Source organism: Dermacentor andersoni, unplaced genomic scaffold (assembly GCF_023375885.2).
Source record: "Dermacentor andersoni unplaced genomic scaffold, qqDerAnde1_hic_scaffold ctg00000039.1, whole genome shotgun sequence".
Taxonomy (NCBI): Eukaryota; Metazoa; Arthropoda; class Arachnida; order Ixodida; family Ixodidae; genus Dermacentor; species Dermacentor andersoni.
In genome coordinates this window covers 835,258-847,387 of record NW_027314752.1, presented here as the reverse complement: position 1 = coordinate 847,387, position 12,130 = coordinate 835,258, and the positions used below count along the sequence as shown (strand labels likewise).

Below are 12,130 nucleotides of genomic sequence, written 5' to 3'. Positions count from 1 at the left end.
CCACTGCGGGTCTTTAAAGGGACTGACAACCAATGTTCAGGATACCAATTTTTTTAGTGTAGTGGAAAGCTTACCATTCAGACTGTCTAATCATGAAGTGCTAATGCGGAAAATGCCGTGGAACATTTTTTAGCAGAATTTTTAGATCTGTAGTGAGGATGTAGCGTTCACTGGAAACATGCTAAAAACGGTGATAGGTGAGCACTACAGCGATTATGTGTCGGCATTAGTGGGAGGCAGATGACAAGTGTGGCCGTAGCTGTAGCAAAGTATGATTTTGTTTATCAAGTCGATGTTCCTGCGATTCAGGTTTTCCGAATTGTTAAATTATTTCTGTGCTAATAGCTACGTGTTTTCGTGATGTCCTGTCCAACTGCTTTGGTATTTAATCAGTAAAAATGAAATAAATCGTATCGAAAACGAAACAATGCCTTTACACATGGTACTGAGCTCAGCATGTCGCCGTAGCCACGCATGCTTTTTTGATTTTCGAAGTGTAGAGTAATGCGTGAGTGTAATAATATACCAACTGCAATCTTTGAGCAACAATTCTGCTGTACTTAACAACCGTCGACTTACATACAGCGATCGCATAAAATACATCCAAAGCACGAAGATTTCACCGCCAGGTCTCACCACTTACCGGTTTTTAAAACTCTCTTTGCGAATTTATACTTATACTTAAATCGCGAACAGCATGCTTGATTCCATCACTATAAATCATGGTCATTCTGTTTCCATCAACGTCTCGCAACACATTATGGCCAGTTGGCAGTCCCATTAAGGTGGTGACAGGAAATCGAAACGAAATCGAGTTGGTGGGTGGTGCCAGATGTCGCAGGAGCAAAACGTGACCCTCGCATCAAGCCGCCTGCAGCAGGGAACGGCGGTGGGACTAGGTTATCCCCTACTTAAAGCGTGCAGCGCAATTCCAACAGCACTACGCCCCACACACGCTGTAAAACAGATAGATGAAGATGCTTATCGCAACAGGTTTGGCAGCGTTAGCTGTGAATGCAGCATGCAAAGACCCGGGAGGAGATTTGCTGGCAGCAGAAAAAGAAACTTGAGTGCACGCTGGCGTTTTCACATGAGATGGGCGGGCAAAAATTGTGGGGAAGCTGGTACGGCGAGTGGCTGCTGTTTTCGGTCGCATACATCTCGCGCATTTTCCTGTTTACAAAAGATCTAGTGGCCAGAAAATGTATCATATGATCGCACTGAATGTTGTACTGAATGTTGCCAGAATGTTCTGAATGTTAATGAATGTTACTGAATGTCCAGAAAACACGAAACATCGTGTTTTCCCGGAACGTACGAACTGGTAAAAAATGAGTGCAGCTCTGTTGGGTCATCTTTTGTGTTCTCAATCAAGAATGTTGGCACCTGGAAATCCTACCAGAATTTTATCAACGAGGTTCTACTGTAATTAATCTGTCTTCTATCAGTAGTCAGCTGTTGGTTTGGCTCAGATTTAATTTATGATTTTATAATGGAGACAGTAATTACCTTGCCTAGGAGACAGTTAAGAGGTATGAATGATCGACAATGTATTAGCCCTCTTTCTCATCTTGCTGGGTATAACTGAGAATGTCGAAGCCAACAACCAGGCACTGAACAATTGGGGTGTTGGGGGGAGAACAGGCGCAGTCTTCAGTCAGACAGCATCATGGATCATAGATCAAACATGGGTTGACAGTATTAGTTGATTAATAAAGGGAAAATAAGATTTCCACCCAGTCGTAGCAGTTGCTAGAAAGGAAACCCATGTGGGTTCCTCGAAAGAAAGCCTCTAAGTTGAAGAAAAATTTGTCCTGGTCCGGGACTCAAACCTGGGACCGCCGCCTTTCTGGGGCAGCTGCTCTACCATCTGAGCTAACTAACCAGGCAGCTAGCAGATGGCTGGGCGAAGTCGAACTTATCAACAAGTTTGAAGTTTATTAAAATTTTCTTGCATACATTATAACAGCATTAGTGATGTTATTACATTCTGTGGTCCCATACTAGTTATGACACTGTCAGGGGGAGGACCACCTAATACTATACATATCAAGTATAGATTGCAGCATAGTCCTTTGGAAACGCTTGCAGGTTTCCACAGAACTAGGGCATTTTAGTTGAGATTAAAGAGACGCTAAATGAATTAAGTCGTGCAAGATTGAAAGATTAGGCATCTGCAATAATGAATTCCTCATTGTAGCAAGAATAAAGTTTTGCAGGCAACAAACTGACAAAAATGAAAAATTGGAGTGGTGCCACCTCTGTCCATTAACCTCAGCACTAGCTGATTCAGAGAGAGCACCGTAGAGGGCGGTCACATGGAGATTATATTGACTTGTCCGTATTGCAGTTGTTGGTTCAAATTGATAGAGCAGCATAGGGACCTTCGGCACCAATTTCATACACAACATAGCGACATATTGGCACACAGAAAATGATGATAGACTTCTAGACGAATAATCTATCCATCTCGCTCGACTTGATGTTTTTCTTTAGTGTCCCTCTAGGGGTGGAGTTTTGCGGGGTTAGTGGTTGGTTGATTGATCGGGCTTAGCATCCCAAAGCAATGTGCAGGCCGTGGGGGATTATGTGGTGATGGGCTCTGGATTAATCTTGACCTCTTGGGGTTATGTAACGCGCATGCTTGAAGCATGATATACGAACGTTTTTGCATTTCGGTCACTTAGTGATGCAGCTACTATCACTGGGAATGAGACTTGTGACCTATGGGCATGATGGCAACACAACTGCCTTAGCTGCTGAGTCACCGCAGCAAGAGAGAGAGAAGGATAGGCAAGGAGGTTAGTGACCCTTTACCTCCCAGATTCTTTTGTAAAAAAATGTGCACAAACTTTATCTTTTTTAATTGTAGAAAATTATTGCTCATTATATCCTGATTCGATAGATATGAATGGGATTTAATTATCTCCTGTATTCACTCAAAAGATGTTTATAAGAGAGATCTGCTCTGAAAGAGACTTTTCCCACGGCACATGTGAAAAGTTCGAGCATAATTATCTGAGCAAACACTAACAAAAGGAATCGAACACACCCAGGATTGTGCTCAAGTGCTGAAACTCCCATCTAAATACATGGAAGTGGAGAACTTGTTTTTTCGACGACCACTGCACTGAATTCGATAAGGTTTGTCGCACTAAAAAAAGAAATGTGTCAATATCTAGTGATTGATGGAAGCAAATTTTTTGTTTAGTTTGCTGATTTTTTAAATAAATATTGAACAATATCAAAATATTAAGGCAGAACTATCAGATTTACAACTATGTAACTACAATGAAAAATGATATAATTCTCTAAACTACCCCAAATAATGCACTTAAAGCAGACAAATTTGATGTATTGTACATTGCTCTGAAATAACCCACAATGTGGGTAAGCTTTTACAGAACACTTGTAAACATTGTCATGAATTAACGTAAGTTGTAAATTCATAAGTGAAATATGCCTGCTCTAGATGCTCTAACCAATGCAGTTTACACGGAGGAAGGAAACTAAGGAGAGGCCCTGACGTCACTCTTTGTGAAGCAAAAGTGAAGCCGGAAGTTGGCGTTGCTCATGGCGATGCTCCGCCTTTTGTGCCACCCTCCTCTCTTGTTTACATCTTTCGCGAAACCACGCCGCGCTGCGCGTGGTTTCGCACGCGGAGCGCGCGCGCTCGCGCAACATCCGGCAGAGCACGGTGCAGGTAACACAGCGCAACAAGATACGGTGACTAACGCAAACCCGCCCACACAGCGCCTTTGCCACGGCACGAAACCTACCAGAGCAACACGTGTGCGCGCTCAAAAAATCAGAACAACGCCGCCATTGTGGCCCAAAAGGCGTGGCCGTGCAGCAAAAAAAATAAAAAAGCAGCAAAAGAAATGAGAACCTATACGTCATTTCCGCCACACTTTTCTCCTAGCGCGCGGAGGGGGTAGGGCCTCTCCTTAGTTTCCTTCCTCCGTGGCAGTTTATAACACTGTGATATCTGTTTTTGGTGCAGAATTACGAGCTTGTAAACTTTGTGCTTCTATCTTCTTTAATTTAGTGATTTTCGGCAATTTTAATAAAATACACCTAAATTCTGTTTCTGCAGTCAGTAGAATTTTACATTTCTCTCCCAGTGGCAACAAATTTCATTCAAATTGGTCCAGGACTTGCCTCATAAGAGCATTTTTGCATTTTACGTGTATTTCGATAGGTGGCATTAGAGTTGGGGCCTGAGCTAAAGCTTCATCTTAATCGCAAAGTTTGCTCATCTCCAGCAAGCAAATTAGAATAAGCTGTCATATGGACGAGTACAACTTGCATTTGCGATATTGGTACAAACAGCTAAAGCTTGGTAGTTAAGGGTTAACCAGGTTGCACTTGGTTCACTACCCTACATAGGGAGGGGGAAGTGGGCTAGAAAAGGAATAGCAAGTGATGCACACACAAGTGTTCACCATGCAATAAAAGGCAACTCCCAGAGCCCAGTCGTCTTCAAAAAGTACAGCAGTGCTTTTATGGCCCTCTGTGGGGATTCAATAGTCCCAACTTCGCCTGCTTGCTCATCAGAGCGCATTAGAACAGCAGATTCCAACGGACAATGCCAACTCGCTACTGCACACTCTTGACCTGTCATTGCCCCACCAAAACAAGTGAAGCCAGGTAGGTCATATGCGTAGAATAGACACTTAACTGTGTTAAAGTGCCCCCCCACCAGGCCACATAGCAAATTTCGGTTATACGTTGGAAGTTGTTGCGTGCCCTCTAGGGAGCGTTCTGCCGCAATAATTTTTCAAATTGGTTCATTAATAGCCGAGACAGGTAATACTATTTCAGTGTCTCGCGAATCCATGATTTCAAGAGGAAAGTGCCACTTTCAAGAAACACACTCTCCACTTGCCTCGTCTAGCCTTCGCAAATGAAATTTCTTCCCTGTGTTCACCCACGAGACGGTCATTAGAGGAAACGCCAGTTCACGGGATTGGCCAGTCGTTTCAGCGGGTGCGAGAGAGAAAATCTGGGGGCGTTTGCGCCTGAAATTTCTCCCTTTGCCTAGGTACCACGGAGGAGCAGTTTCTTTGGTCGTTCTGTCCCTAGGCGTGCCCTGGCGTGCCGGCATTTTGCCGTGTGTCGGCTGGCGATCTGTGCGTCGCGTACAAGTTTTCCTCGTGCGTCTCCTTGGGTGTTGCTGGCGCAGTGCACTGGCGCGAACGATTGTTGTCGTTTGGTCAGTGGTCTCCCGTGAAGGCGAGTATGATATGGCGTTGCCCTGTCACTACCAGTGTCACACGTATACTTCTCATCGCGATCGGCACCGATCCGGATCGAAATTCTCGACTGTGATTGGGTCTCTCGCTCATTTTGTCCAAAGAAGGCAATCACGACCGCGAAATTCGATCAGGATCGGGCGTGATCGCGATGAGCAGTGAGCCGGAACACAAGATACACACACAGCGCACACTGTCAACAATTTCATTGCGAAAGCATTGCGACCTTTGAAGATTATAGCATGGCACTAGTCACTTGATAGATATAGCATATATTACATATATAGCAAAATATATAGCATCTTCACAGTTTGCCCTGTGTGTGCGTTTTCGTTCCTTGCTTGTGCCCCTGTCACACTAGTATCTTACCGTCCTCGCGAATTTTTCCATGCGTCGAACGCTTCGAGAGGGCTCAGTTGCGCGTTACTAAATTGCCATAATTTAAATATTAAAATACTATTAACTTGTAGCGTGGGGTCTCTTTTTCACGCTTCTGTGTCTTCGTCCGCTTCCGCTGCTGCCTTAGTATGTCAAACGGCAAACTTCTGACTGCTGTTGCAGAAGTCTTGGCGTCACAAGTTGGCGGCTGGACGTAATAATATTTATTTTAAGTCCAGCACGCTTAGGCCTCCGCCACTCCAATCCTACGGGCCATCCTGCTTCCAGCTTTGATCTCCCCACTACCCCTTGGGTGTCCTGGGGATCCTGCGCCGCCTGCTTTATTATAACCTCAGGTCCTCTCCTGAGCCCTCCGGTTGCATGTGCCCTCCTGGAGCAGTGCTTGTAAAAAATCCAATCTATCGTCGCGACTTAAAAAGCGACCCGCGACAACAGTCACAAAAAGCGACAACACCAGTCAGAACCTTGCCTGTCGAACCAAGTCATTCTCACCTAATTATTTAAATGATTAAGCGACTTCTGTAGGTGTCGGGCAATGTCATATTAAGCGACTGGCGAATTTGTTCCCTTTACTGGACGGATCCTGCATCTCGGCATGCATTTTGTAGCTGTGTATTCGTATAGATGTAGGAGCTCGGTGGGAGATCTATTAGTGCAGGCAGCATGCGCTAACACCATGTGGCAGATACTGCTTGATGATTTCTAGTATATCATACCCGCGCGCAGCTATCGTGTGCGCCACAGCCCTTATAAGTTATTTGGCTCAGCCATAAGTTCCAGCTTTGCTCCGACACCACGTGAGTGCTGGTTTCCCATGTCTGTCTGTCCACACAGTTCTTTAAGCTGACAATGACCGCTGTCATCATTGATTTTCATTTTTCGTTGCCAGGATCGTGATCCCCATCTTCACATTGCATTAGTACAAATAATAAGAAAACTTTGACCACTATTGTCACCACTTTGATTAAAGTTCAGGTCCCTGCAATAATGTGCATTTCACTCTATATCTATACATTTCTTTTCTTGGGAGTTCTTCGGAAGTATATTTTTTTCACTAGAAGGTTGGTAACAATGAGCACCTCACCGTCATGGGCTACCAGTTTGGTGCAATGTCCCACTCATTATAAAAATCTTATAGATGGATCGTCATTTGAAGAAAACCAATTCTTTAACAAATGGTCCATTCTGCATTATGGTTCTACCTACCTGTCTTCTACAAGCTATGCATTCACATATGAAAGAACTGTATATAATGATAGTGATGAAGCGGTGTATCTGAAATAACCTTTGACATCATCACAGGAACTTGGAAACAGGTACCACATAGTGATAACTCTGATAATCATTAATCATGTCTTATACATGGCTGCACATGTTTTCGTTCGCTTCTGGCCTTCCTTGGGTCACATGATATTTTCTGTACCTCACAATGAGACCTTAAAGCATAGGCATCTAAGGCTTTCACCTTAAAATGGAAAGACGCAAAATTGATTGCTTCAATGTTGCTTCCCATTAAAATGAACTACGTGTACTTTGTTTAATTTATTCACTTGAGAAATGCACATATAATACCATCCATGTTAACATATCAGCATAGACTGTGACTATGTGGGGGGCTCCGGGGCCCGAGCCCCCTCCGGAGATTTTCAGGGGGGGGGGGGGCTGAGCCCCCCACCCTGAAAAAAAAATTGTAATCTTGGTCCCCCACTTGATTAATGGCTAGCGTCATTACTATTGTAGTGTTGATAGCTCAGATATGTTTAAATAATTTTTGCTCTTCAAAATGAGAAAACACATGACATTGCTGAACTGTGGCTGTTCGTCAACTCTTGATATTAAACAATAGAGAATCTTCTTACCGCCCTCAAATAGTTTGTGCGCGGTTTACAAGCTGGAACATACATTCAACTAACTTTCTCCTCAAAACTTAATAACCGCTTCTCAGAATTACAATATTGAAAATTGTTCATGGCAGAACAGCCCCTATTGCATCATTTTGTGGAGTCTTGATAATAGCAATCCCTTGCTATTGAAAGTTGTAACATTCTTTTCATTAACAGACCACCTGACCAGCACGGTGACGTCGACGGAGACATCGTGGCACCCGGATAAAAGCAGCAGCCTTTTCGACGTTCCCTTCAGTGGACTTGGAAGCACTGAACGAGCACGGATGCTGATCAAATTTTTTCTGATCGCACAGGTTAGTGACCAGCATTTAGTCTCTTCAGTTAGATACAACGGCGTAACGTTAACGGTGCTCCCAAGTCCACAATGCTGTGTTGCTATTTTGCAGGGTTGTTTTAATGTTGTCCGCTTAATGTTACTAACATCCGGAGACGAACAAAATCCAGGCCCTTACTCTGATTCAGATGAATGTTCGCAGCAGGAACTAATGAAACACATTCTAAGAGAACAAAAGGAAACGAACAAAACACTGAAACAACTGTCTTCAAATATCAAGCATGTGGAGACAATAGTTGCAGATTTGCAAGAAAGAATGACAGTTATTGAGAATGAAAGGGGATTATGGAAAGAATGCGAAGACAGGATAGTACACTGCGAGGAATCTTGTAAATCTACCATGATGCAAGTAGAATTTCTGGCATCGAAGGTCGATGATTTAGAAAATAGAAGTAGGCGGAATAACCTAGTAATTTATGGATTAAGAGAGAGCTCTGATGAAGATGTTAAAACACTTGAAGAAGAAGTGCACGTTATACTTAAGAAGATCCTAGGAATAGAAATTAACTCAATAGAACGAGTTCACAGAATTGGTACAAAGCAAAGCCAAAGGACACGCCCCGTTATTATCAGGCTATTCAACTTCGCTGAGAAAAACAAAATATTATCAAGCTGCTTCAAGGTGAAAAACAGCCGGATTTCAATATCCGAGGATTTCTCAAAGAAAGTATGCGACACACGTGCTAAATTATGGTGTTCTGCAGTAAGTGACAAGGCGAAAGGGGCAAAGGTATCTCTGTTATTTGATAAACTAAAAATAAATGGCAACACCTTTATATGGAATGAGTGTGAGGTCAGAAGAATTGAACTATCTAAACCGAAAACTTCTGCACACGCTGGCCCAGCAGCTTGCGATGGCACGTGACAACAACGTGCGAAATGTATCAGAGTGTTATCACTGAATGCGCGCAGCGTAGTCAATAAGTCCAGCCTACTTGAAAGCATAGTTGCAGCCCATCAACCGCACGTTATAGTCATCACGGAAACCTGGCTTCAGGAAAGCGTCCAGGATTCCGAAGTGTTTCCACCTTCTTATCGGCTCATACGGAAAGACAGAGAATCGCGGGGGGGAGGTGTAGCTGTCGCAATTAAATCTGACATAAAATTCACAGTTTTAAACAGCCTACCTGACCATGAAAGCGTATGGTGTAACCTTACATTTAATGGAAAAAGCATATTTCTGGGTGGCGTATACCGACCTCCGAATGCGCCCCCTGAATACCTAGACGTTATGCATGATTACATTGCACAACACACTTATTCACGTTCCAATATTATTATCACGGGTGATTTCAATTTACCAGGAATCAATTGGTCTAATCTTTCGCACAACAGCTCCGACGCAAAAAGTGCTGAATCACTATTGTTCATGTCATTTACCTTCTCTCTAGACCAGCTAGTTTCCAAACCGACTAGAATAGCTGGTCAGTCATGTTCTGTGCTTGATCTGATGTTCGTAAGCAGTCTATTTCAAAATAACACATTAAACGTTGAAAATAGCATTTCAGACCATAACACTATTGTATTCTCCTGTCCGATTTTAGGAAACTGTGAACGCGTTAAGCCATCGATTGCTGTTATCAGGGATTACTCAAGAGCGGATGACAATGCTATCTCAGAATATTTAAACGCCTGCTTTCTGCAGGTTTCATTACTTCATGACGTAAATGAATTATGGTTACATTTTAAGCATATTGTACACTTTTGTGAAGAAAACTACATTCCCTCCAGAAAGAAAAGAGTGAACAGAGAACATCCTTGGGTATCGCACGAAATAATACATATAAAACGAAAAATTAAAAGGAAGCGCAGAAAGGAAACCACACGTGACCTTCAAGATCTCGTACGCTTATTACAAGATAAGATAAACATATGGCCAAGGAGCGTTTTTTCACTGTTACTCTGCCTTCTTACACGACGAATAAACCACAAAAATCCTGGTGCTACCTATCGAGGGAGTGGCACACCGTATCGCAGATTACTGTTTCAAACGAGACGATTGTTCAGCCTGACGTCATAGCAAGCAAATTTAATGAATTTTTTCTATCTGTATTTAACAGAACTACATTATCATTTCGAGAATCCAATGCCTGAAATAGATATCGACCAACAAGGAATTCTTTGACTCTTACAAAAACTGGATGTAAAGAAACCCTGTGGCCCTGATCTTATATCAGATGCATTTTTGCAAAAACATGCAGTTTGGACGTCGAAATACGTAATTTACAGGCGATCTTTGGAAACTTCAGTGATACCTGACGACTGGCGAAGGGCCAAAGTAATACCTGTGCACAAATCTGGCTCTAAACTCGACGTAAGTAACTATAGATCTGTTTCATTAACATGTGCATCCAGTAAACTGTTCGAACATATTATTTATAAGGCCATAATATTGCACTTAGAGAATAATAACCTACTATACAGCCGGCAACATGGATTCCGTTCAGGTCTAAGTACTATTACTCAGTTAGCTGAGTTAATCCATGATGTAGCTACCACAATAAATAACAGAAGCCAAATAGATGCCATTTTCTTAGATTTTTCAAAGGCCTTTGGTGTTGTTCCTCATCCAGATCTTATTACTAAACTAATTGCCATTGGTGTACATGAGAAAACAGTGTCATGGATCAAGAACTATCTCGAAAACAGAAAGCAATGCGTAGCTGTGAATGATATTACGTCTGATTGCGTCAACGTTTTTTCTGGTGTTCCACAAGGCTCGGTTCTTGCGCCCCTCCTATTTCTGATCTACATCAATGATATTCGTTCATGCGTTCAGCCGCCTATTCGTTGATGACTGCGTAGTGTACGCAACAGTGAATACCAGAGAGGATCAGGTAAAACTAGATGATTCGTTAGCTGCTGTACAAAATTGGTGCAACATTTGGGGGATGAAACTGAATGCATCAAAAACTACCAGTATCTCCTTCACTCACAAGAAAAATGTGCTTCAGTTTACATACACAATAAACAATATATCACTAAGAAAATACGAGGAGGTCACATATCTCGAGGTCACTCTTACAACGAAATTAAATTGGGAAACTCATATAAATAACATATATGACAAGGCCCTAGGTAAACTACATTTCTTGGGAAGAAAACTTAGAAACACACCTCCTAGTGTTAAATTAAATGCATGCAAAACCCTCATTAGACCCTCTTTAGAGTATGCTGACATTATTTGGGCCCCGCACCAGAAGTATTTAACCGAGAAACTAGAACGCATACAGAACTTAGCATTGAGATTTATATATTCACAATATTCACGTCAAACGAGCATTACGAACCTGCGCGTCAAGGCTAACATTCAATCACTGGCTCAACATAGAATGATTTCCAGATTAAGATTTCTATACTTACTTTATCGCGGCTCCTATCGAATACCACAAGCAACATAAATTCAAGCGTCATTCAGACTTTCTGCCCGAACCAACCATAATAAATCAATACGACACCATCCCAGCCATAATAACACTCACAAGTACTCTTTATTCCCACACGCCATTTCCCATTGGAACATACTACCCTCTAGAGCCGTAAATTGCCCATCTGCCAACGCAATTATTGACAGTATTGAGAATCTGGAATTCGAATGGTGATATTACCTGTATTTCATATGCAGCCTCTGTAGATGCATTCTTATGGTAAACGCTGTTTCTCCTGCTTCCCGGACGGCTCATTTAAACAGTGTATATATTTATTGAGTGTGTTCTTTTTTGTGTGTGCTAATGCTCTTTGTTTTGGATACACTAGTTTCACTTTATTCTTTTTTTGTACTGTATTCCATGTTGTAACCACTCATGCATGGGCCTGACGATGGCCTGCAGTATTGTAAAATAAATAAATAAGAATGCAAAAGCAATATATGTATACATATATATACATACACACACATACATATACATACATATATAAATATAACAAATTTCACAGAAGTTTACAATAAACACAAGTTAAGTTACCATCAGGAAACATTCTTTTTTTCAGAAATTATTTTACATACTTGCAAATATGTATGTGCATCTATGTTAAAAAACATAAAAAAAGAAAATCTGCATATAGGCTGCTGCTTTCGCGACAGACATCACGGCAACGTAGCCCAGGGCGTCATCACATCCTTGAATTTTAACAAACGCGAAGACGCCCTTTGCAGCATCCAGTTTACAACACGAAACCCTGCCACGTGGTTCGGGCACAATCACTGCAGCGGAAACCCGGATTCTAGGAATAGT

General features: G+C 42.2%; 1 protein-coding gene across 1 annotated transcript in view; it reads left to right on the top strand.

The window, feature by feature from the left end:
- The first annotated feature begins 2,710 nt into the window (after positions 1-2,710).
- Positions 2,711-12,130, top strand: part of LOC126526464 (uncharacterized) — a 31,531-nt gene continuing 22,111 nt past the window's right edge. The window contains exons 1-2 of the mRNA XM_072285728.1: positions 2,711-2,801; positions 7,715-7,854. Coding sequence (XP_072141829.1) covers positions 2,711-2,801; positions 7,715-7,854 — 231 coding nt within the window. The remainder of the gene's footprint in view (positions 2,802-7,714; positions 7,855-12,130) is intronic.